This window comes from Oncorhynchus mykiss, chromosome 6 (genome assembly GCF_013265735.2).
Source record: "Oncorhynchus mykiss isolate Arlee chromosome 6, USDA_OmykA_1.1, whole genome shotgun sequence".
Classification (NCBI taxonomy): Eukaryota; Metazoa; Chordata; class Actinopteri; order Salmoniformes; family Salmonidae; genus Oncorhynchus; species Oncorhynchus mykiss.
Genome location: NC_048570.1, coordinates 40,490,071 through 40,514,778, shown reverse-complemented (window position 1 = coordinate 40,514,778; position 24,708 = coordinate 40,490,071). Strand labels below are relative to the sequence as shown.

Genomic DNA, 24,708 nt, shown 5'->3' with positions numbered 1-24,708 from the left:
AATGTTAAAAAAAATCTTGTTTTGTTTTGTCATAATGGGATATTGTGTGCAGATTGATTTAGGGGAAAAAACGATTTAATAATTTTTAGAATAAGGCTGTAACGTAAAAGTCAAGGGGTCTGAATACATTGCGAAGGAACTGTATATTCCATTCCAAAATTCCAATGAACCTTTTTTACATAAATTTAAAACTATTGAAAACCTTTCGCTCCTGAATGTCATTTTAAAGACTGCTGGGATTTAAAATCTTGCATTATTCAACTAATATGTAGTGCAATTGTACATAATGGACTGTATGGAAAAGGAACAAAGGAGAAAGAACAAATAAAATGAATGTGCAGGTGAGTTAAAAAGAGGATATTTACATAAAATCTTCTTATACTGCGGATATTAATGGTGACATGTGCAACACCATTTCCCCCCCATATTTTATAAAAAAGAATTCAAATAAGACAACAATACTTAGCTTTTAAGTATTGCATATTAAAGAATTTAAACCCCACCCATTAAATGGATTTTAACACACTTGTGTGAAACCCTATGCCATTATCTTCTACAGGGGTTACTGGCAACCCGGTACTGGCTAAGTTACCCCCAGTACTTTTAAAAAACACCCCTTTTCTAAAAACAACATTTCATGAAATACCTTAAAAAAAAGTGTAAACTGTAGACATTTATTTCTCTTTATTGTTAATTTGCCTAAGCATGACCTTCATCCACATACCATTTTTTTCCCAAGGGTTGCTGTTTTGTGTTAGCAATTAGACATCGATCATAGGGGGGTGCTAGTTACCCCCTAGTATCCTGCAAATTAACAATTCCCATTAGCCTAAGCCATACCATATTCTATTTTGCTTCTCAATTCAGTTAGACTTTTTGTCCTTCCCGTGTGGCATAACCTATGCCACCATGATGTCCTTCCAATTGAGAGTTTTTCCTATTCCTTTTCTGTTTTGCCTCTGATTTTAGGATGGTGCTGTTGCATGTTCTTTGAGAGTTGTAGGTTGCCCACATTTAGAAGGAAGGAGAAAGGTAAAGACCACTCAGGATTAGATCCACCCTTTGTATAAAACAGAAATAAACAATTTGTTCAATAATGTTAGGCAGACAGAAAGTGCCCTGTTTGGAAACAACACGTATCCCCGGAACTTCATGTAGCCTATAGGCCACCTGTAGCTCCACATTGCTGTAATAATTGTTTGCTAAGATACAGTAAAGTTACACTAGCTAAATAATTTTTGGGGGTAACATAGAATTATCTGGTGATGTCATTGAGATCAATAGATACAATTCAATTGTCCTTGATATTCAGATGAGTTTCAAAGGAAGAAAACATTTTCATGCATTTTGGTGTAGAATGTCCCACCACAAGTGACCTTCTCACAGTCATTAACCCCAAAAATTCCCTGCTACCTATGCCACTGATGCTGAAGAATATCATATGGGAAACACTGTACCTATCCAATCCTTTTAGATCGGCATAAGTCAGAGCCATGCACAAGGGCCTGGGGGTTAGGGGCTAGAGGTTCTTTAAATGTTTCTGGACAGAGCCAAAGATAACCTGTTCTGATAGCTAGATAGCAGAACACTCAGTGCAGGGGTGAGATGTATAGGCACTGCCTGGCCAAGGTAGTCTATACAACTGGCACGTAATGGCCTTGACTGTATGACCCTACGAATAGAGCTGTGGAGGTGGTCACTTGTTTTCAGGACACCACAGAGCTTGGAGAGGGTTGATAGAAAGTTAATAGAAAGAGAGAACAAGGGAATGAGAGGGAAAGGGAAAGGGAAGAGAAAGAGACGTCACACAGTGTCTGTCTCTGCATCCAAAATTCTAAATTATCTGAGCAACAAAAGAGAACTTTGAACCTGGCAGAAGAAAACATCTAGTCTGTATTCAAAACTGCATGTACACTAATTTGATTTAATTTTTATGAATTATTTATGTACAAGTAACTGCCAAATGAATGGAAACACTTGAGAAAATGAGGGATAAAGTTGTCTATATTGAAAGAAGGTGCTTCCACACAGGTGTGGTTCCTGAGTTAATTAAGCAATTAACATCCCATTATGCTTAGGGTCATGTATAAAAAGGCTGGGCAGGCCACTATTTTGGCATCCCCATAGGATTACAATGCTCCCATCCACAGGACACGGGTGGTCATTGAATGGTTTGATGAGCATGAAAACGATGTTAACCATGTGACATGGCGGTTTCAGTCACCAGATCTCAACCAAATTGAACACTTCTAGAGCGGCGCCTGAGACAGTGTTTTTCACCACCACCAACAAAACACAAATTATGGAATTTCTTGTGGAAGAATGGTGTTGCCAGGGGAGAATGACTGCTCCCTCTCATTGAAGACATGGAAGTTAAAGGCCTACAGCTGTACTGCAGGCATTATTAGCAGAAAACAGGATCCCCACTATAGTGAATATAACATTTTAATCTTCGGGGTCAATCTTAGTGTAAAAAAAAATAAAAAATTGAAGACAACCATGGTACCAATAATTGCTTCTAATACACCAGATGTAGAATCAGAATCACATGTATTGTCCTTCAAGAGGAAACTATTGGCACAGCTCACACATGAATTGATAAAACAAATATGAAACAGACAAAAGGCATAAATCGGAGAAAATACATGGAATTTTTCACTATGGTGATACCATGAAACTGAAACTCCTCCCGAAACGCGCAGTGATGCCACTCTGACATTGCTCATCCTAATACTTATATATTCCTTAATTCCATTATTTGACTTTTAAGTTGTGTGTTGTGAGGGATCAGCCGGATCAAGTGGAGGTGAGCTGCAGTACAGTCACTACTGATGCGCTCACCTGAGGTTTGTAAACAAACTGGTAGGGATCAAGGGAGGAGTGGCCAGTAGGATGTTAAGAACCAGTATTTCCAAGCATTTCATGATCAGTGATGTGAGAGGAACAAGTCGGTAATGGTTGAACTCAGTCGGGGGAGACTTTTTGGGAATGGGGACGATGGTAGGTGCCTTCCATAGCGTGGGGATTGTGTATGTTATTGAACCGATTATTTTACAATCGCACACAGAAGAATTTATAAGGATAGGCCTAATTTAGTTGCTAATGGCAGCCTGCAGTACCCTGGGCGGTCTTCAACTTGAGTAAAGCCATGTTCACATTGGCAGTTTGAAATGACTCAAATCCTATTTTATGGCATATCCAATTAAAATCTGTTCTTCTTCCTTCAGTCTGAAGAGCTTAAAAGCACATGCAATCGGATATTTCAAGCCACATTTCAAGCCACCTTTGTAGGTTGTTTGAAGTCAGATACAAATCTGATTCCTGGATGGTCAAATCTGATTTAATTGCCCTCAAGTGGCTTTTAGAATGTTATTTTAATGTTATTTAACAGCTACCTAAGAAGCTAGTAGTCTGCTGTGGCTCACCAAAAATGACTTATTTTGAAAGTTGGATCATCTTATCCTGAGGCTTTAAAAGTGTATAATTGTTGTTGTTGTTTTGTATTTTTTGTACCCCTTTTTCTCACCAATTGGTCTTGTGCCATTGCTGCAACTCCCCTACGGACTCAGGAGAGGTGAAGTTGGAGAGCCATACGTCCTCCGAATCACGACCCTGCCAAGTCGCACCGCTTCTTGACACACTGCTCGCTAACCCGGAAGCCAGCTGCACCAATGTGTCGGAGGAAACACCGTCCAGCTGGCGACCGGAGTCAGTTGCAGGCGCCTCAAGGAGTCGCTAGAGCGTTATAGGACAAGGAATTCCAAAACCCAAACCCTCCCCTAACTCGGACGACGCTGGGCCAATTGTGTGCCGCCTCATGGGTCTCCCGGTCACGGCTGGCTGTGACACAGCCTGGGCTCGAACATGGGTCTGTAGTGACGCCTCAAGCACTGCTTTAGACCGTTGTGCCACTCGTGAGTCCCCTTGTGTTCTTACACTATGATTTTGAACATGCAAAGCAACTGGGAAAAGTCTATGGCAGGCATTGTCACCTTAGCTTGCTACATAACTTCTGAGTAGGAAGCACGAGCTACTACTGCACACACACCCAACGTTACAATGACAATTAGCGTAGCCATGTCAGCAAATGACGGCTGTCTGAACAGTCACTTGTTACTTGCTGTTTGGACAGTCAGTATTCCAAAACAGATTAGAAAAACAAAACTGATTTGAGCATTAAGGCCTGCAATGTGAACAAGGTTAAACAATGGAAATACCTGTCCTCACAAATGGAAGGCAAGCGGGACTAGGCGAGATCTGGTGGGACCATTCTAGCCCACGGGTTCTTAAACTTTTTCAACCTGGGACCCAAATGAGAAATTCTGTGTTTTCCTGGGACCCGAGCTTTTCTGGCAATTTTGCCAATGTTAAGACAACAAACCGTTATTAATGGCCTATTTGCGAGATTTACTTATATCAATAGGCATTGGCTAGGCATACTGACTAACATCTGGGTTTAAAATTGTAATTAAACTTTGCCATGGTATGCTGAGCTAGATGCAGGTAGCCTATATTATAGCCCCTGAAAAAGGCCAACATGTTATTTCAGAGCGAATTTATCTAAAGAGCTCTTGTGCGCCAAAAGTCATTCTCCAATGATTTTTGTCGCCATTATCGGTTCTAGTGCGTTAATGTTATACGGGAAAAGTGTGTCTCCATAATAACAAATCTAAGTAGCCTAGCTACAAATGGTACAAATTTAAGGCAGCGGCGAGTGGGAATGACAAGTCATTGGCTGAATGACAGCGCTGTAGCGTTCGGGTCGCGGAGTGATCTTCAAGGAAACTGCAGAAAAAATATCTGGTAAACCGCGAAGTACACGGGTATCTCCCTCACACTCGCGCAGCTGCCAAACTGACACCGCTAAACAGAGAGCTGTTGCTCTTGGTCAAAAAATATTAAAGTAATTCTAAATAATTATACATTTACTCTAACACGTCGACCCATACTTTAAATTAAGAAAGTCTGTTCTAGCAAATGAGAGGGCAGATACGTGTGTGAACAACGGGTAATAGAGATATCTTTGTATCTGCCATTATTGTGTCTGTAACAGCATTGACAGCGCCATTGAGGCTATCTCCATTTTAAAGAGGTCAATTTTCTTCTTCATTCCCGCACAGTTGACAACTTTAAAATGGTGCAATCCCTCAATGGCAATGTCCATGCTAAAGTGAATTATATCCCCGATGAGTCCTCTATCTGGCTCTATGACAACAAGCACTCCTCCGATATAATTGTTATTTTTAAAGTTGCCGAAATTCCACGTGCGTCCAGTTTTATCAGTGCATTCGTAACACCCTAACCGTTACGAAATAACCCCCACGTAGCAAATTAGTAAGTATATTTTTCGTTGACCAAATTCGACACTCTCATTGACCTCCATACAAAACTTCCTCACTTTGTGGGATTATTTTTGTGGACAGATTTTGGCCTATGTACAACCTCTCGCTTCGCTTCTTCCTCTCCTGCGCTATTGAGTCTTCACATATGAACGGAAAAACGTAATCGATGGTTTTGGCCATTCATTGAGTCTCACATCTAGTTACCACAGCCACACAGTCAAAATGGGCTATCGTAAAAGTTCATGAAAACAAACATTAGCTTTTTGGTCTTAATTAGATCAGCAGTGTGGTTAAGTTTAAGTTTAAAATCACATTTTAAGAAAATCTATTGTAGAAATAGTCAGGTTTACGACTTTGTGGCTGTGGTAACTAGTGACAATCCTCCAATAGAATTCTAGACCCTTGTAGAATCTATGCCACGGTGCACTGAAGCTGTTCTGGCTCATGGTGGGCCAACGCTACATTAAGACACTTGATGTTGAGATTTCCTTTATGTTGGCAGTTACCTGTATGTGGCAGCTAGCTAGGTGGCATGAAAGCAACCCACTGGGCATACACTGGTTGAATCAACGTCGTTTCCTCGTCATTTGAAGCAATGTGGAATAGACGTTGAATTAACGTCTGTGCCCAGTGAGGGGGGGTATGATTTTATTTGAACAAAATATCATTGCGTAATCATTGTTTAGGTATTTATATGGCATATTTCTAAAGTGTTCCTTAATACACTACTTTACATGATGTGGAAAGAAAAGTCCAAGAGGTAAAACAGACTTAAACATGATATCACAGCGAACGTGTTCCATGGACAATGTGACAAATAAGTTTCCCTTCAGATGTGTTTCTATTTATTGATGTCTGAAGAAGCAAAACATGTCTGCCAATATAGATTTGCATCTCAAACTGACATTTAAATGACCAGATTAATTATTGTATTCTAGATGAGAGTCTTGATGCATGCTTAGGTTGGTGTTCTTCTTATAAACTGTCATTATGTTGCTGATTAACTTGTAAATAGCAAATGAAATTAAGCAGGCAGATTGTTCAGAAATACAAAAGGGCAAAAGATGCTTAGTAGGAGGGTAACTGTGTTCTTGTTATCTTCCTGAGAGTGATAGGGAGTTGAGGCTGGTCCTCTGATAAGTAGAAAATCACTTCAAGATACCTTCGTAAAAACAGGTCTATACATTATAAGTACATTACCTCATTCTGCTATACTTTCAAGTGTATGTGGTTGAGGTGGTTCAAAGGAAGGTTTACATGTGAGAGCATGTTTAATATATATATATATATTGTAGCCTATCAGCCTCATAACAGCAGTACACATAATTTGTGCACTGTTGAAGATTAGTTTGACTGGTGTCTGTCTGCATAGACCTTATGATCTCAATGTTTAGTGAAAAAACTATCTCCAATTCTACCCATATAACCCCAAAATGAGTGTCAGTGAGAGAGAGAGAAAGAACACCAGCATTGCTGTCTGCCAAGTCACTCATTACAGAGAACCAGGGACAAGACACTTGTCCAGCTTTACGTTGCCCTTGCAACCTCAACTTCCTAACTCCTTTACTTTGTAAGGATTGCGGTGTGGGGATCACAAAATGGTCTCAACGTAAACTTTGATCTGAAGCCATTCTTGTGATTATTGTGATTTTGCTATTGTAAATGTTTGTAGGCTTATGTAGCCAAATTGTATCTATGATCGTACGCTATCCATTTATGTTTTTTGTATGCTATTTTAATATATGAGAATTAACCAATGATATCAGGCCACAACTGGCCATGATTACAGACACCTGTGTGTCTCTTTTGACACTATATAAATGAGTCATCTCAATAGTGTTTGTCATTATACCCTGATGAAGACAGCTTGTCTTTTGACATGTTGGACATAAATATTTTTGCATCTGAGCTCCTAGAGTGTGCGGTTCTCCTTTATTTTTTAAAGTGTTCTACTCTGCTTGCCAGTACCTCACCTAAATGGGTGTGTGTTTCTTTCGCCTCAGGATCACAAAATGCCCAGAGCTTTCTTCCCAGATTTGTATAACACCTTGTAAAATAAATAAAGTATACAACTGAATTGGATTGAATAAACAGGTGTAGACGAGTTCCATGTTGTACTGGCCTCCTTCTGTCAGTTGAGATGGTAGAAAGGAGGAGAGGGAGCAGAGGGATGTTGATCTAGTACAGGCCTCCAGGGGTCAGTTCAGCACATGGTTCTGCTTTGTTCCCTCACAATGACACGTCAGCCTTGGGAGCACTCTGTTCACTGTCACTTTCTCTACCTCTCACTCTTTGCCTAGAGATTTGAGGTGTTTTAGCCTTCAGCAAACAACTCAAGGGTCCTCACAATGAGACGGATGAGAGGAATAGAGAAGGCAAGGGCCTTTCCCTCAACTGTATTAGCTGAACTCATGCGTCCTCTGCTCCGTCCTCACTCACCTCCTTTTGAAAAAGGTAAATTGAGAGAAAGTGGACGAAAATATGAAATGAGACTCTCCTCCACTCGTGCGTCATCAAGCAAATTACTTTTACAGGGTGGATCCCAAAATGAATGTGTACAATTATAAAAACAAAGTTAGTTGCGCAATACATTTTCTAGATAAAAACAACATGCTACTTATCATTTTTAACATGAACATGTCCTTCTCTTACAAAACAATAGCTTATTCAAACGGGATGTGGCAGATTTCAAAACTGGACTCGGGCAGGATACACGACTGTCCTCGATGAAAGGTGGCTATCGGGGGGGGGGGGGGGGGGGGGGGAGACACTCTCGCGTTCACCTACTATCATATTGACACTATCCTCAACCACTTTTCAGTTTCCGGGTCACGGAGGAGAGAGGACGGACTTTTGCCCAAATGTGAAAAGGCCGAAGAGAATGAGGGAGAATAGTATAGATAAATCTATTCACCTATGAAGTTGCTTTAAATGACCTATGTATGAAGTCCCTGTCAATTAACATTTTTGTCTTTATGTTTGAGACTATTGTGGCAAAATATATTTTGAATCTTGAAAACAGGGGGGGGCGGGATCAGCAAAGAGGTTTTTCTGTACTGGCCACTCAGATACAGCAACCTTGGACCACTCTGTTCTCTCTCATTCTCCATCTCCCCCAACCTTTCTTTGTGACTGAACACACTTTTCTATTCCTCTCTGATCAATCTATACAAAGGCAGCTGACAAAAGGCTGTGGCGCTACAATATTGCCTTGTTTAGCAAGACAAGTTAGATAAAGCAGAAACACACTCTCCTTAAGTTATGACACTTGGGTGCAAGTACGACCCACATCACCACAATTAATAAAACAAACTAAAACATACATTTAAGAAGTTTAGTCTGTAAACGTTTTAATGACTTCTGTTGGAGAGTGGGGTAGAGGGGCAGCACAAGACAGGTGTATTTGCTTATCAAGGCCCAAGGGATAATAAAGAGTCCCATTGTAATCTGTTTCCTCCAATGTCCACCCCTCACATTTGCAGTGAAGAGCACAGGCATGTACAGTGAGTGGGAGTCCGGTGGTGGTTAACAACACACGTTTTCAGTGAGTAGGGTTGTTCAGTGGTTAATGCCACACATTTTTTCATTCAGTGATGCACGCGTGTGATGTTACTGGAAGAGGCAGGGATATTGCAGGTGGGACATAGGATGTGATTGGGCATTGCTGTGGTGACAAGTGGGCGGGACTTCCTGTGTAGGCAGGGGCGGCACAGGAAGTGACCACAGGGCAGGCGGTATGCTGACGGAGAGGTCGAGTAGACGGACAGAGAGCAGGAACATGAACCACACCTGTTCTCACCTGGGAGAGAGAGAAAGGGAAGGGGAGAGAGAAGGGGGGGAAGGAGAGAAATAGGAAAAGCTATAGAGGGTGAAGGAGAGAAAGAGAACATGTATTGAGCAGTACATATAACCTTGAATGAGTATCTGTTCCGTTTTTATTTTCTCTCTCACAGACCACTGTATTCACTCTCCATCAACTGAAACATTATTGAAAAAAGGCTATCAACAAACTACAGGAATTACAGCAATGGAAATAACGCTTTTATGGCAAGTCGCAGAGGATCCAGTATAAAGAAAGACCCATCTTGACCCATCTCTGCACACATACTGTAGGTGAAAATAACAAACTGAAAGACCTTGGTACAGTGTAGTAGGCCTGAAAATCCTGCCGTTGGACTGCCTCTATGTTTTAAGTGTCTTTCTCCCTGGTAACTAGGCAACATCCCACTACTTAACCATCTAACTTGTTCAACTAATGACTAGTCAACTCAATACTTTTCTCCATCATTCATTCGTACTCTCAACCCTGAAGTTGATGGAAAACCTTATAAAAGCATTACAGCCATTTTAATTGAAGTAATCACTTTTCTGAACGGGATTGGAGAAGAGAAAAAACAGGATTCCACTGAATTGTTTTTCCTTGTCAGATCAGTGATTACTTAGAGGAAAAGATACATCTTAGCCATATTCATACCAGCCACTAGCCGCTGCTCCTACCTGTTGGGGTGTCAGCGGGTGTGTCTGTGTGTTTGTGTTGGACCTGGGGGGTTTGGGATGTGTAGGAGGTAAAGGAGGGTCGACCCTGCAGGGCTGAGAGAAGGGCCTGGTCTAGACTGGCAGACAAACGCTGCTCATGGTCTAGACTGGCAGACGAACAATGCTCATGGGAGCTACCGCTGGGAACGGTGGCTGGAACAAAAGGAATAACACAGCAACTCTCATGAGTGACACATTCAAATATTTGATAGATCCAACTTTCAATAAAGGCCTTTGAACTAGCAAGAGAATGAATGCCTTGATGTTTTGCTCTCAAGCTTTTTGAATTGTCTACACCAGTTTACCACTTACCTGTGGAGATAGTAGAGTTTGTGTCTGTTCTTAGTCTTTTCGAGTCAGGAAGTAGCTCCTTGGCGTGACCAGCACTAGCAGAGGCTGCTTTGGCCGCGGTGGGCTCACCCTTTCCCTTAGAGCGGATCAGAGTGGCCCAAACCTCCAGCTCTCTCTTCCTCCTACTCCCCAAATCTGGCCCTATATCCTGGGGACTCACTCTATCCACTACCCCTTCTTTATGACCAACTTTACCAGCACACCGGTCCTTCCCATTCTTCACCCTGTTGTTAAAAGCTCCGGTTCCCCTTTGCTGTGTAGAGTGGCTCCTCTCAGTATTTACACTTTCTGCACGTTTTTGGGTAGTCTGTGCGAGTGTCCCACTGTTTCTGCTAAGTGCACCCTGGTGGTTGGCTGACTCTATAGCAGCAGCAGCAGTAGTGACAGCAGAGTCCCCACTGTCCCCAGTCCTCTCTGGGGGTATGAGCCTGGAGGTGTGCGGACTCTCCCCCTGGACCTGCCTCCCCACCATCCCCTCCCTGACCTCTAACCCTGTCTGAAGCAGGAAGCGGTCGATGCGGCTCTTCAGGTGGGGGTTGGGGAGGGCCTGTGCCTCAGGGATGAAGGGGACACCGGTGAAGGGGTCGTTGGGGACACGACCCCAGGTAGCTTCCCTCCTCTGGTACTCCTCCAGAGTGGAGCTGTCCACAGACACTCCGCTGGGCAGCAGCATAGGGAGCAGCATCACTTCCTGGGTCAGGGGGTCCAGGAAATCCTCAGGGACCTGCAGAAGGCTGGGAGGGGGGTTGGACCGAGAAAAATACAGAACATTATTATCGTCCCAGAGATCTTGCCTTTGGCTTGTGGAACAGAATTACAATTCACCTTGCATCATATATTGTGTTGAAAACAAGTCAGCATTTAATACACACTTTACCTAGTTGCTGTTGTCGTCTGTGACAGTGGCTGTGGTTGAACGACAGGTGGAGACTGCGCTGATGCCAAGTGGCTAAGCTGTGGCGCTGGTCTCAGGCTAGCATTCTCATGTGCTATTCTCACCCTCTCCGCCTCCTCTGGGGGGCAGCAGCGAGAAGGCAGCCCCCACACTGCCAGTGCCTTGAGCCCCATCGCGGAGGCACCCGCACCGTACGGCACTGACACACGGAGCTGCTTCACAGAGCCTAGTGAGAGCGGCCCCCTGCTCCACAGCTCCTCTTGTCTACACCCCTCTCGGGGGGGCGGTGGCAGGGAGGGAAAGGGAGGGCGCGGGCGGAAACAGGGATGGGAGAAACTGACATGGGTCTCTTCTCTTAGTTCACAGCGTCCCACTAGGCGGAAATCCCCCTGGCTGGTGTCTGTGTGACTCTGAATTTGGCCACGTTGGGCCCATTGCTGGCTCTTCTCCTGGCCTTGTAGGCTCCATTGTTGGGCCTGGAGGCTCCATTGGTGACCTTTGAATTGGGACTTGGCTTGATCCCATTGCTGGCCCTTCTCTTGGCCTTGTTGGACCTGACTTTGGCCCTGCTCTAGGCTGTGGTTGTGAGGGAGTGGGGGATCAGAGCTGGTGCTGATCTCCAGCCTCTTGCAGGCCTGTCCACGGTCCATCCCCCAGGGCCACAGCTCCACATCCACCCGACACACTTCCACCTGGAAACCAAACTGCAGTGTCACCTAGGGTCAGATAAAGGGAAGATTAGACAGAAACACGCCCAAAATGACCACTTCTCTAGAAAGAGATGATGAATAAGACAGTAATGTCCTAAGATTAACCTCTAAATATTCTAGAGCGTAAGCTCACCTGAACAGGTGGCCGAAGGAAGTACTCCAGCTTAAAACCCCGCCTCCGGACTGTTGGGTCGGCCGATAGGAGGTTGGTGACGTCATACCCATCTGCACACAGCTAGATGAGGGAGAGTGGGAAAAGTAGAGAGGAGAGAGGAGGGTGAAGAGTGAGGAAGGGGAGAGGGATGGAAAGGAGGAGGAGAAGGAGATAGGTAGGGTTGAAGAGAGAAGTTATGAGGGGTAAAGTGAGGTAAGGGAAAGAGGAGACAGGAAGGGCAAAGAGGTGGAGAATGAAAGGAGAGGGAGAGGCAAAAGAGAAAAGGTTGAAGATTCACTCCCAGAACAATAATAAGGACTAGCCAAGAGAGTATCATTCAGCCTATAATACAAAGCGAGGAACAGAGCAAGGTCAGCTGTGATTCAACCTCCCACACTTGTCCCTCTCCTCCCAACCTCTTCCTCTCATTCTAGCGCACATCTCTCACCCTAGCTCTTTTTCCTCCTCCTCTCCATAATACCCAGAAGACAGAACATGACCACAGATGTATTAAAGAAGGAGAAGAGGGTGAGACGAGACAAAAAGTAAAGGTGGCTTTTTCAGTTGGATGCCAGGTTCGCACCCAGGAGGAAAGCAAGTATCTGAACTTTTCCAATAAGAATGCTCATTATAGATGTTTTACTTAGATGCGCACCCCCCCCCCCCCAACTTGCCTAGTTCATTAAATGGTTAAATCATATTTTTATTTTTTTAAATAAAGCATACAACCTTTGTTCAGATTGTTAGCCGACACGTTGAACCAACGCTAGAAAACAACCCATGGAAGCGGGGATAATGTCAGCTCCGGTCCATACAATCCTAACGCAATGTAAAATGTTTTGTACCTTGTCACACTGGATGGTGGTCTTGAAATGTGGCAGGCAGAGATTCACCACCATGGTCTTCACACTTGCTGAAAGAAAAAAAAAACTAAAATCAATGTTAACTTCTACACTAGAGATTGCTCTCCTCATAAGGGTTACCAACTTACTCGGTGGAATTATGAAAATCTTTCAGACAAGTCTAAACCAGGCGTAGCAAAACAAGTGCCAACCCTACTGATCACACAGGGCAGCACGTGTGTGGATGTATGACAGAGATTAATAATTCCATTAAATTGCCTGGATATTTATTGTCCCTAAAGGTAAATTCTTGTTCAGTGTAAAAAGAAAAAAGACATACATCTACACAGCAAATATTTCTTACAGTGACAAGGGGAAGAGTAAGGCCAGTGTGTTGTGAATCATAAACACACAATGAAGTTCTATACAGGCAGTAATAGCTACAAACTGAACGAAATTGTTTCTCTTCAGAATTGCAATAACCCTTGACCTCTCTCCACTGTGAGCGGTCAGGTGACCTTGTCCTAGAAAGTGGCACTTTTATTTAGTTTCACATTAATTTACAACGATTGTTTCCTTGAATCAAGTAGGCAATCTCTTGGGAAGCAATATAACTCATAGCACTATGTTACATCCAATAAATCGTAAGGAGGATGACACTACATTCTAATAGAACACAAAGAAAAAGGACATAACAGTAAAAAATATATATATATACACAATTATGCCATTCAGTAGCCTATCTGGAGTTATATAGTCATGTTCAGTTAGCCTAGCTATTCCTCCACAACATAGACACGTTAGCTAGCTAGATAACGCTACAGAGGCATATATGCTAGCTACATAATAGCATTTGAACACATTATAGCCTATTCCACATACAAACGGTCGACTAATGACAATATTCTGTCATTTATGTTGGCCCTTTCATCTCTAAAGATAACCAACTAGTTAGGTAGTACTTCATTGGTTGTTTCCTAGCCATAGACCCGACGATGGGGTCTCTCTGGCTAACGTTGGTTGCTTAATTGCCAGCGAACGTTCGCTAGCTACCTAGCTAGCTAGGTTTTGTTTACAGAAACCGGTCTAACGTCAACTTCTTGCAGAAAGTTGGCTATCAAGCTATCTGAGTTTACCGTGCTTCCTGCTAATGTTCTCGTAGAAGAGCTCACACGAACTGTCTGAAATATATGAAGATACAATCACTTGAGCTTTTCTCTGGAGGGACCACTTTGGCATACATTTAACCAAAACACTGACTACTAGCTAGCTAGCTAATGTAAGGAAAGAGCAGAGGGACAAATTTCACTTCGTCAACTGTTTTCACGATTGCTACTACCTTGTGACAGTTCTAATAAAATGGCTCTGAGTATGGCACTATGATGCCAAAAGCAGATAGGCCTACAATGTTAAAGCTGTTCTTACAGCTTCTCTGCTATGAATTAAAGTATTTTTCTTAATTCTAAATGGTTAATTGTTTCGATGTGGCAAGATAGGTTTACATCAGAATAGCAGCAGTACCTTGACAGATTTCTTAGATAATGGTGCCTAGGGGAGATTGGTGCAAGTTGAGCCACTATTGTTTCTAGGGAATCAAACACAAAATTAATAATTTTAACAAATATTTAGGAAAAGGTAATCATTTCATGGAGTCTGTGAAGTAAGAAACCACATGGGAAAAGTGGTACGCAAATTAGGTAAAAAAATAATAATTATGACTGGGGAACAGGGTCCGGCCTATGTTAAGTGTTTCCAAAAAGTTTGGGTTTGTAATTTGTTAAGCCTGTGTTAAAAGTTGCTTAAAAGTATTAAAGGCAAAAAAGCGTTGTGATTGCATTGAATTGTGTTTGGGAAATGGTTTTAAAAGGTAATTTTAATACTTCATTAAGTTAAAAAAATGTGTAAGCAGCTTAATTTACTCTGTCCCATGACTCAACTTAACCCATTTTTTTTGGACAAGCTATGCTTTCAAACCTTTAATGTTTACATGAATTCTGATTATTTCCAGGGATACACAACATCCTTAAATATATGTTCATATCTTTGTTAGAAAGAATACTATATTTCCCTTGACCTGTGGTGTGTATTCATGGTTGCCAAGGGAAGCCAAGCTTGTTGAATTGTTGCATCTCGTTGTGTCATTGTCCTCTGGTGGCTAGCTAGCTAAAATGGGCCCTTTCCTAAATTAGCCATGGATGGAGATAGGGATTTGGACTAGATGTAGTAGGCTAATGTTAACCAGATGGCTTATCGTTGCCCATGAAAGGAAGTTAGGCTAGTGAGAAAGCATTTTAACCAGGTAGCCTAGGACAACAAAAACTAAAAGCATGCACTATATGACAGTCATAGACTGTTTCGTCAACATGAAAGAGTGGAGGATGGCATTGGCATTTCTCTACAAGTAGGGTGAGTCAAAAAAAATACATACTTGCACACATCATGGTGGCAAGGCATATGAACTAACAGGTTATAGAGCAAACAACGCAATTATCACACCACATAGGTTGTAATATGGCTTCTGGGGGGGGGGGGGGGGGGGGGCTTGGCTTCCCCGGTGATTTTACCCACGCACAGCTACTGCCCTTGACCGTGTCTCCCTACCCCTCCTGTCTCAGCCTCCAGTATTTATGCCGCAGTAGTTTATGTGTCGGGGGGCTAGGGTCAGTCTGTTATATCTGGATTATTTCTCCTGTCTTATCCAGTGTCCAGTGTGAATTTAAGTATTCTCTCTCTTTCTCTCTTTTTTTCTATTTTCCTCTCTTTCTCTCTTTCTTTCTTTCTTTCTTTCTGTCTTTCTTTCTTTCTTTATTTCTCTCTCTCGGAGGACCTGAGCGCTAGGACCATGCCTCAGGACTACCTGGCCTGATGACTCCTTGCTGTCCCCAGTCCACCTAGCCGTGCTGCTGCTCCAGTTTCAACTGTTCTGCCTGTGGTTATGGTACCCTGACCTGTTCACTGGACTTGCTACCTGTCCCAGACCTGCTGTTTTCAACTCTCTAGAGACAGCAGGAGCGGCAGAGATACATACTCTTAATGATCGGCTATGAAAAGCCAACTGATATTTACTCCTGAGGTGCTGACCTGTTGCACCCTCGACAACCACTGTGATTATTATTATTTGACCCTGCTGGTCATCTATGAACATTTGATCATCTTGGCCATGTTCTGTTATAATCTCCACCTGGCACAGCCAGAAGAGGACTGGCCACCCCTCATAGCCTAGTTCCTCTCTAGGTTTCTTCCTAGGTTCTGACCTTTCTAGGGAGTTTTTCCTAGCCACTGTGCTTCTACACCTGCATTGCTTGCTGTTTGGGGTTTTAGGCTTGGTTTCTGTACAGCACTTTGTGACAGCAGCTGATGTAAGAAGGGCTTTATAAGTACATTTGATTGATTGATTGACCGAGTTATGCTGAATGTTAAAAAATGGCTCAATTTACCCCACTCTTCCCTACCTAAAATAAATGCAGGCATGTCTGTAAGTTGCTTTGGGTCCCACATGGCTCAGTTGGTAGAGCATGGCACTTGCGAGGACAGAGTTGTGCTTGATTGTCAAGGGGGACCAGTACGGAAAATATATATGCACTCACTGCTGTAAGTCGTTCTGGATAAGAGTGTCTGCTAAATGACTCAAATGTAAAAAAGCCTCTTCTAAATGGCACATATTATAAAGGTGGATGCTGGTTTTCCTGCCAGAAAACTGCTGATATTGACATGGCCTTGACTGGTAAGCTTCAATTCTTATATTTTTTGTAAACTGAAATAAAATTATTAACAAAACCATACTTAAATTATTATCTTTGACTTCAAAAATAAAATCATCATGAATTATGTTCAGTTTTAGTTTTTTTTACATTAGCTATCACTAGCTAACAGCGGGGGAAAAAGCTAGGTAGCTAACTAGATTTTTCTTACTGTCAGGTCAGAACACAAGTCTGTAGTATAAGCCTGTATGGTATATGTAAGTACAGTGGGAAGAAAAATTATGTGAACCCTTTAGAATTACCTGGATTTCTGCATAAATTGGTCATAAAATGTTATCTGATCTTCATCTAAGTCACAACAATAGACAAACATAGTCTGCTTAAACTAAGAACATACAAACAATTAAAAAATGTCATATCTTTATTGAACACACATTCACAGTACAGGTTGGAAAAAGAATGTGAACCCTTGGATTTAATTACAGGTTGACCCTCCTTTGGCAGCAATAACCTTCCCCAAATGTTTTCTGTAGTTGCAGATCAGACCTGCACAACGTTCAGGAGGAATTTTGGACTATTCCTCTTTTCAAAACTGTTTCAGTTCCACAATACTCTTGGGATGTCTGGTGTGAACCGCTCACTGGAGGTCAAGCTACAGCATCTCAATCGGGTTGAGGTCAGAACTGACTGGGCCACTCCAGAAGGGGTATTTTCTTCTGTTCAAGCCATTCTGTTGTTGATTTACTTCTGTCTTTGGGTCGTTGTCTAGTTGCATCACCTAACTTCTGTTGAGCTTCAATTGGCAGACATATTGCCTTACATTCTCCTGCAAAATGTCTTGATAAACTTGGGAATTCATTTTTCCGGCGTTGATAGCAAGCTGTCCATGCCCTGAGGCAGCAAAGCAGCCCCAAACCATGATGCTCCCTCCACCATACTTTACAGTTGGGATGAGGTTTTGATGTTGGTGTGCTCTGCCTTTTTTCTCTCTCCACACATAGTGTTGTGTGTTACTTCCAAACAACTCAACTTTAGTTTGTCCACAGAATATTTTGCCAGTAGCGCTGTGGAACATCCAGGTGCTCTTTTGCAAACTTCAGATGTGCAGCTATTTTTTTTTTGGTCAGCAGTGGCTTCTTCCATGATGTCCTCCCAAGAACACCATTCTTGATTAGTGCTTTATGTATTGTATACTCGTCAACAGAGATAGAATTTTCCAGAGATTTCTGTATGTCTTTAGCTGACACTCTAGGATTCTTCTTAACCTCATTGAGCATTCTGCGCTGTGCTCTTGCAGTCATCTTTGCAGGACCTCCACTTCTAGGGAGAGTAGCAACAGTTCACATCAGGTAATGCTTCTTGTGAATAGCAAACTCAAATTTTGTGAGTTTTTCATGGGGTAGGGCAGCTCTAACCAAAATCTCCAATCTCGTCTTATTGATTCAACTCCAGGTTAGTTGACTCCTGACTCCAATTAGCTTTTGCAGAAGTCATTAGCCTAGGGGTTCACATACTTTTTCCAACCTACACTGTGATTGTTTAAATTATGTATTCAAAGTAGACAAGAAAAACACAATAATTTGTGTTATTGGTTTAAGCACATTGTTTGTCTATTGTTGTGACTTAGATGAAGATCAAATTTTAGGTCAAATTTATGCAGAAATCCATTTAATTACAAAGGGTTCACATACTTTTTCTTGCCACTGTATGTACTATATGTATGTATGTATGTATGTATGTATGCATGTACTGTATGTATGTATCAGTGGAGGCTGGTGGGAGGAGCTATAGGAGGACAGGCTTATTGTAATGGCTGGACTGGAATAAATGGAACAGAGTCAAATGTGGTTTCTATATGTTTGATACCGTTCCAATTATTCCATTCCAGCCATTACAATGAGCCCGTCCTCCTATAGCTCCCACCACCAGCCTCCATTGGTATGTATGTACAGTTGAAGTCGAAAGTTTACATACACCTAAGCCAAATACATTTAAACTCAGTTTTTCACAATTCCTGACATTTAATCCTAGTAAAAATTCCCTGTCTTTGGTCAGTTAGGATCACCACTTTATTTTAAGAATGTGAAATGTCAGAATAATAGTAGAGAGAATGATTTATTTCAGCTTTTATTTCTTTCATCACATTCCCAGTGGGTCAGAAGTTTACATACACTCAATTAGTATCTGGTAGCATTGCCTTTAAATTGTTTAACTTGGGTCAAACATTTCGGGTAGACTTCCACAAGCTTCCCACAATAAGTTGGGTGAATTTTGGCCCATTCCTCCTGACAGAGCTGGTGCGTCAGGTTTATAGGCTTCCTTGCTCGCACACACTTTTTCAGTTCTGCCCACAAATGTTCTATAGGATTTAGGTCAGTGCTTTGTGTTGGCCACTCCAATACCTTGACTTTGATGTCCTTAAGACATTTTGCCACAACTTTGGAAGTATGCTTGGGGTCATTGTCCATTTGGAAGACCCATTTGCGACCAAGCTTTAACTTCCTGACTGATGTCTTGAGATTTTGCTTCAATATATCCACATAATTCTCCTCCCTCATGATGCCATCTATTTTGTGAAGTGCACCAGTCCCTCCTGCAGCAAAGCACCCCCACAACATGACGCTGCCACCCCAGTGCTTCACGGTTGGGATGGTGTTTGTTAGCTTGCAAGCCTCCCCCTTTTCCTCCAAACATAACGATGGTCATTATGGCCAAACAGTTCTATTTTTGTTTCATCAGTCCAGAGGACAATTCTCCAAAAAGTACGATCTTTGTCCCCATGTGCAGTTGCAAACCGTAGTCTGGCTTTTTTACAGTGGTATTGGAGCAGTGGCTTCTTCCTTGCTGAGCGGCCTTTCAGGTTATGTCAATATAGGACTCGTTTTACTGTGGACATAGATACTTTTGTACCTGTTTCCTCCAGCATCTTCACAAGGTCCTCTGCTGTTGTTCTGGGATTGATTTGCACTTTTCACACCAAAGTATGTTCATCTCTAGGAGAAAGAACGCCTCTCTCCTTCCTGAGCGATATGACGTCTGCGTGGTCCCATGGTGTTTATCCTTGCGTACTATTGTTTGTACAGATGAACGTGGTTTCTTCAGGTGTTTGGAAATTGCTCTCAAGGATGAACCAGATTTGTGGAGGTCTACAATTTTTTTCTGAGGTCTTGGCTGATTTCTTTTGATTTTCCCATGATGTCAAGCAAAGAGGCACTGAGTTTGAAGGTAGGCCTTGAAATACATCCACAGGTACACCTCCAATTGACTCAAATGATGTCAATTAGCCTATCAGAAGCTTCTAAAGCCATGACATAATTTTCTGGAATTTTCCAAGCTGTTTAAAGGCACAGTCAATTTAGTGTTTGGTAACTTCTGACCCACTGGAATTGTGATACAGTGAATTATAAGTGAAATAATCTGTCTGTAAACAAATAGTTGTACTTGCCAAAACTATAGTTTGTTAACAAGAAATTTGTGGAGTGTTTGAAAAACTAGTTAATGACTCCAACCTAAGTGTATGTAAACTTCCGACTTCAACTGTATGTCTTGTATATATGTATGCATGTATCACAGGAGGTTGGTGGCACCCTCATTAGGGTAGGACCGGCTCGTGGTAATGGCTGGAGCGGAATAGTTGGAATGGTGTCACGTTCTGACCATAGTTCTGTTATTTTATCTTTGTTTTAGTATGGTCAGGGCGTGAGTTGGGTGGGCAGTCTATGTTTGTTTTTCTATGTTTGTTTTTGAGTTCGGCCTAGTATGGTTCTCAATCAGAGGCAGCTGTCAATTGTTGTCCCTGATTGAGAATCATACTTAGGTAGCCTGGGTTTCAGTTTTGGGTTGTGGGTGTTTGTCTTCCGTGTCAGTGTTTGTCGCCACACGGGACTGTTTCGTTAATTTCACGTTTATTGTTTTGTATTTTCGTAGTGTTCAGTTTATGTTTAAAATAAACATTATGGACACTTACCACGCTGCGTTTTGGTCCTCCGATCCTTCTCGCTTCTCCTCAGAAGAGGAGGACGAGATCCGTTACAAATGGTATCAAACACATGGTTTTATTATGAGTCGTCCTCCCCTCAGCAGCCTCCGCTGGCATGTGTATATATTGTTTTTAAAGCATTGGATTGGTGTAAACATTTATTTTAAATCCAAGTTACATCGAGATTGGCTTTACAATTTAAACCTAACCTAAAGTAACCTATGACCTGACCCCCCACCTGTCCCCCGGCCCCAGTGGCAAGAAGAGACATCCCAAAAATCACACAAAACTACAGTATTTAACACAAATGGCCCCTCCTATGCTCCCACACATACTTTCTGTCCCTAACACTAAAACCAAAAATAATATAACAACTAAAGATGTATTTGTATAGAACTAAAACTAAATAAAAACCAGCAAATCAGGTATAAAAACTGAAACTAAATTTAAAATAAAAAAACTGAAATAATAACAAATTTAAAACCACAAAACTACACTGAGTATACAAAACACTAGGAACACTTGCTCTTTCCATGACAGACTGACCAGGTGAATCCAGGTGAATATGATCCCTTATTGATGTCACTTGCTAAATTCACTTCAATCAGTGTAGATGGAGGGGAGGACACAGGTTAGAGAAGGACTGTTAAGCCATGAGACATGGATTGTGTATGTGTGCCATTCAGAGGGTGAATGGGCAAGACACAAGATTTATGTGCCTTTGAACTGGGTATTGTAGTATTTATTTAACCTTTATTTAACTAGGCAAGTCAGTTAAGAACAAATTCTTATTTACAATGACGGCCTACCAAAAGGAAAAAGGCATCCTGTGGGGACAGGGGCCTGGCATTAAAATAAATAAATAAATACAATATAAATATAGGACAAAACACACATCACAACATTAGAGACAACACAACACTACATAAAGAGAGACTTGAGACAACAACATAGCAAGGCAGCAACACATGACAACAGCATGGTAGCAACACAACATGACAGAAACATGGTAGCAACACAACATGGTAGCAGCACAAATCATGGTACAAACATTATTGGGCACAGTCAACAGCACAAACTTCAAGAAGGTAGAGACAACAATGCATCACACAAAACAGCCACAACTGTCAGTAAGAGTGTCCATGATTGAGTCTTTGAATGAAGAGATTGAAATAAAACTGTCCAGTTTGAGTATTTGTTGCAGCACCTTCCAGTCACTAGCTGCAGCGAACTGAAAAGAGGAGTGACCCAGGGATATGTGTGCTTTGGGGACCTTTAACATAATGTGACTGGCAGAACAGGTGTTGTATGTGTAGGATGTGGGCTGCAGTAGATATTTCAGATAGTGGAGAGTGAGTCCGAAGAGGATTTTATAAATAGGCATCAACCAGTGGGTCTTGCGACGGGTATACAGAGATGACCAGTTTACAGAGGAGTATAGAGTGCAGTGATGTGTCCTATAAGGAGCATTGGTGGCAAATCTGATGGCCGAATGGTAAAGAACATTAGCCGCTCGAGAGCACCCTTACCAGCCGATGTATAAATTATGTCTCCGTAATCTAGCATGGGTAGGATGGTCATCTGAATCAGGGTTAGTTTGACAGCTGGGGTGAAAGAGGAGCGATTACAATAGAGGAAACCAAGACTAGATTTAACTTTAGCCTGTATCTTTGATATGTGCTGAGAGAAGGACAGTGCACCATCTAGCCATACTCCCAAGTACTTGTATGAGGTGACTACCTCAAGCTCTAAACCATCAGAGGTAGTAATAACACCTGTGGGAAGAGGGGCATTCAGAACAAGGTTAAGGGTAGAGATTGTTGGACACTAAGAAATCTTTGTTGAAGAGCATTTAACACAAAATCCGGGGAGGGGCCAGCTGAGTATAAGACTGTATCATCTGCATATAAATGGATGAGAGAGCTTCCTACTGCCTGAGCTATGTTGTTGATGTAAATTGTGAAGAGTGTGGGGCCTAGGATTGAGCCTTGGGGTACCCCCTTGGTGACAGGCAGTGGCTGAGGCAGCCACAGTTAAACACTGCACTCTTTGAGAGAGGTAGTTAGCAAACCAGGCCAAAAACCCCTCAGAGACACCAATAACCCTTAACCGGCCCACAAGAATGGAATGGTCTACCGTATCAAAAGCTTTGGCCAAGTCAATATAAATAGCAGCACAATATTGCTTAGAATCAAGGGCAATGGTGACATCATTCAGGACTTTTAAGGTTGCAGTGACACATCCATAACCTGAGCGGAAACCAGATTGCATACCCGAGAGAATACTATAGACATCAAGAAAGCCAGTCAGTTGATTATTGACTGTTTTTCCAACACTTTTGATAAACAGGGCAACATAGAAATAGGCCTATAACAGTTAGGATCAGCTTGATCTCTCCCTTTAAATAAAGAATGAACTGTGGCTTCCTTCCAAGCAATGGGAACCTCCCCAGAAAGGAGAGACAGGTTAAAAAGGTTGGAGATAGGCTTGGCGATGATAGGGGCAGCAACCTTAAAGAAGAAAGGGTCTAAACCATCTGACCCAGATTTTTTGGGGGGGTCAAGTTTAAGGAGCTCCTTTAGCACCTCAGACTCAGTGACTGCAGGGAGAAACCTTGTTGCGGGGCAGGGGAAATTATGGAATAGCATCGGGGATAGTCGCATTAGAAGGGGTGGGAGATGAGGAAATGTTGGACGGGCAAGGAGGAATGGCTGAGTCAAATAGGAATCCTGACTTAATGAAATGGTGATTAAAGAGCTCAGCCATGTTCTTCTTGTCAGTAATAACCACATCATCAACATTAAGGGACATGGGCAGCAATGAGGAGGAGGGTTTATTCTCCAGGTCTTTAACCGTTTTCCAGAACTTCTTGGGGTTAGACCCACAGAGAGAGAACTGCTCCTTAAAGTAACTTACTTTGGCCTTCCGGATAGCCTGAGTGCACTTATTTCTCATTTGCCTGAACGATAGCAAGTCAGCCTGAGTATGCGTGTGCCGAGCCTTTCACCAAATGCAATTCTTGAGGTGGAGTAACTCTGCAAGATCACGATCAAACCAGGGGTTGAAGCTGCTTTTAATTCTCCTTTTCTTTATGAGGGCGTGTTTGTTAACAATACCACTGAAAATATAAAAAAAGAAGGTTCAAGTGTCTTCGACAGAGTGGATCAAGCTGATTCTATACCAGGTCAAGAAGGCCAGGTCAAGAAGGAATGCTTGCTCATTAAAGTTTTTTAGCAAGAGTCTATGACTCAGACTGTAAAACAGTGATCACTAAGGTCATTACAGAAAACACCAGACTGATACCTATCAGGATTATTTGTGAGGATAACATCGAGGAGAGTAGCTTTTTCTGGGTGTTTGGAGTCATACTTTGTGGGATTGGTGATAATCTGAGAAAGATTTAGGGAGTCCCATTGCTTTAGGACAGGTGGTTTAAGCATGTAACAGTTTAGGTAACCTAGCAGGACAAATTCAGACTTAGTGTAAAGGGGCCAGGAGAGAGCTTAGGGCAGGTAGGGTACAGGCCGGTGCTGATGGAGGAATATAGCACCCAGCAACAGTCAACAAAGAGTTATTTGAAAGTTTAATGCTTAAAACCAGCAAATCAAATAGTTTGGGGACAGACTTGCTGGGGACAACCGAGCACTGAAGGTGATCCTTGGTAAAGATTGCCACTCCCCAACCTTTGGAAGATCTGTTTTGCCGAGAAAGGTTATAACCAGAAAAGTTAACATCAGTATTCAAAACACTCTTTCTTAACCACGTCTCAGTAATGAGCAACACATCTGGATTGGAGCTGTGAACCCAATTGATCAATTTTTAGGTAATAAGCTTCTAGTGTTAGTGTGCAGAAAACCCAGGCTTTTATGAGAGCAGAAATCAGTGAACCAGATATCACAGCACAAGTCAGAATTTGGGCAAGCAACAGTAGATGGGCCAGGGTGTACATGCACATTTTCAGATTTCATCAACGGTAATATAATCAAGGCACAATCAAGGCAGGGAGAGCTTTGCAGTGCTGTTTTATGACATCTGAATGTGCATCAGATGGCATCAAGATCATATTGTAGTAGGTGCCAGGTGCACCGGTTTGAACGTGTCAAGAACTGCAACGCTGCTGGGTTTTTCACATTCCCTTGTGTATCTAGAATGGTCCACCATCCAGCCAACTTGACACAGCTGTTGGTCCACCACTCAA

The 24,708-nt window shown here is 42.3% G+C and overlaps 1 protein-coding gene across 2 annotated transcripts; it reads right to left on the bottom strand.

Moving 5' to 3' along the window:
- Window positions 1–8,666: 8,666 nt before the first annotated feature.
- Window positions 8,667–14,122, bottom strand: LOC110525959 (RING finger protein 37). 2 transcript variants are annotated; one of them, XM_036980111.1, is made up of 7 exons: window positions 13,967–14,122; window positions 12,834–12,901; window positions 11,968–12,069; window positions 11,107–11,840; window positions 10,191–10,963; window positions 9,840–10,031; window positions 8,667–9,201 (listed from the first exon to the last, which is right to left on the bottom strand). In XM_036980111.1, the coding sequence occupies exons 1-7, from the start codon at window positions 14,067–14,069 to the stop codon at window positions 8,930–8,932; spliced, it is 2,244 nt and encodes a 747-aa protein (XP_036836006.1). In that variant the 5' UTR covers window positions 14,070–14,122; the 3' UTR covers window positions 8,667–8,929. The 2 variants fall into 2 exon arrangements, with proteins under 2 accessions (XP_036836006.1, XP_036836007.1); XM_036980112.1 differs by lacking the exon at window positions 8,667–9,201 and having other exon boundaries at window positions 9,281–10,031.
- Between the last annotated feature and the right edge of the window lie 10,586 nt (window positions 14,123–24,708).

Bases quoted from the DNA above. Each gene is read 5' to 3' on its own strand.
- LOC110525959 (XM_036980111.1), bottom strand. From the start codon at position 14,069: ATGCCAAAGTGGTCCCTCCAGAGAAAAGCTCAAGTGATTGTATCTTCA. The intron at 10,964-11,106 runs GTAAAGTGTGTA...CCCCCCTCCCAG, and splicing joins CAGACGACAACAGCAACTAG to CCTTCTGCAGGTCCCTGAGG. The intron at 9,202-9,839 runs GTAGGAGCAGCG...CACCCTCTATAG, and splicing joins ACCCGCTGACACCCCAACAG to CTTTTCCTATTTCTCTCCTT.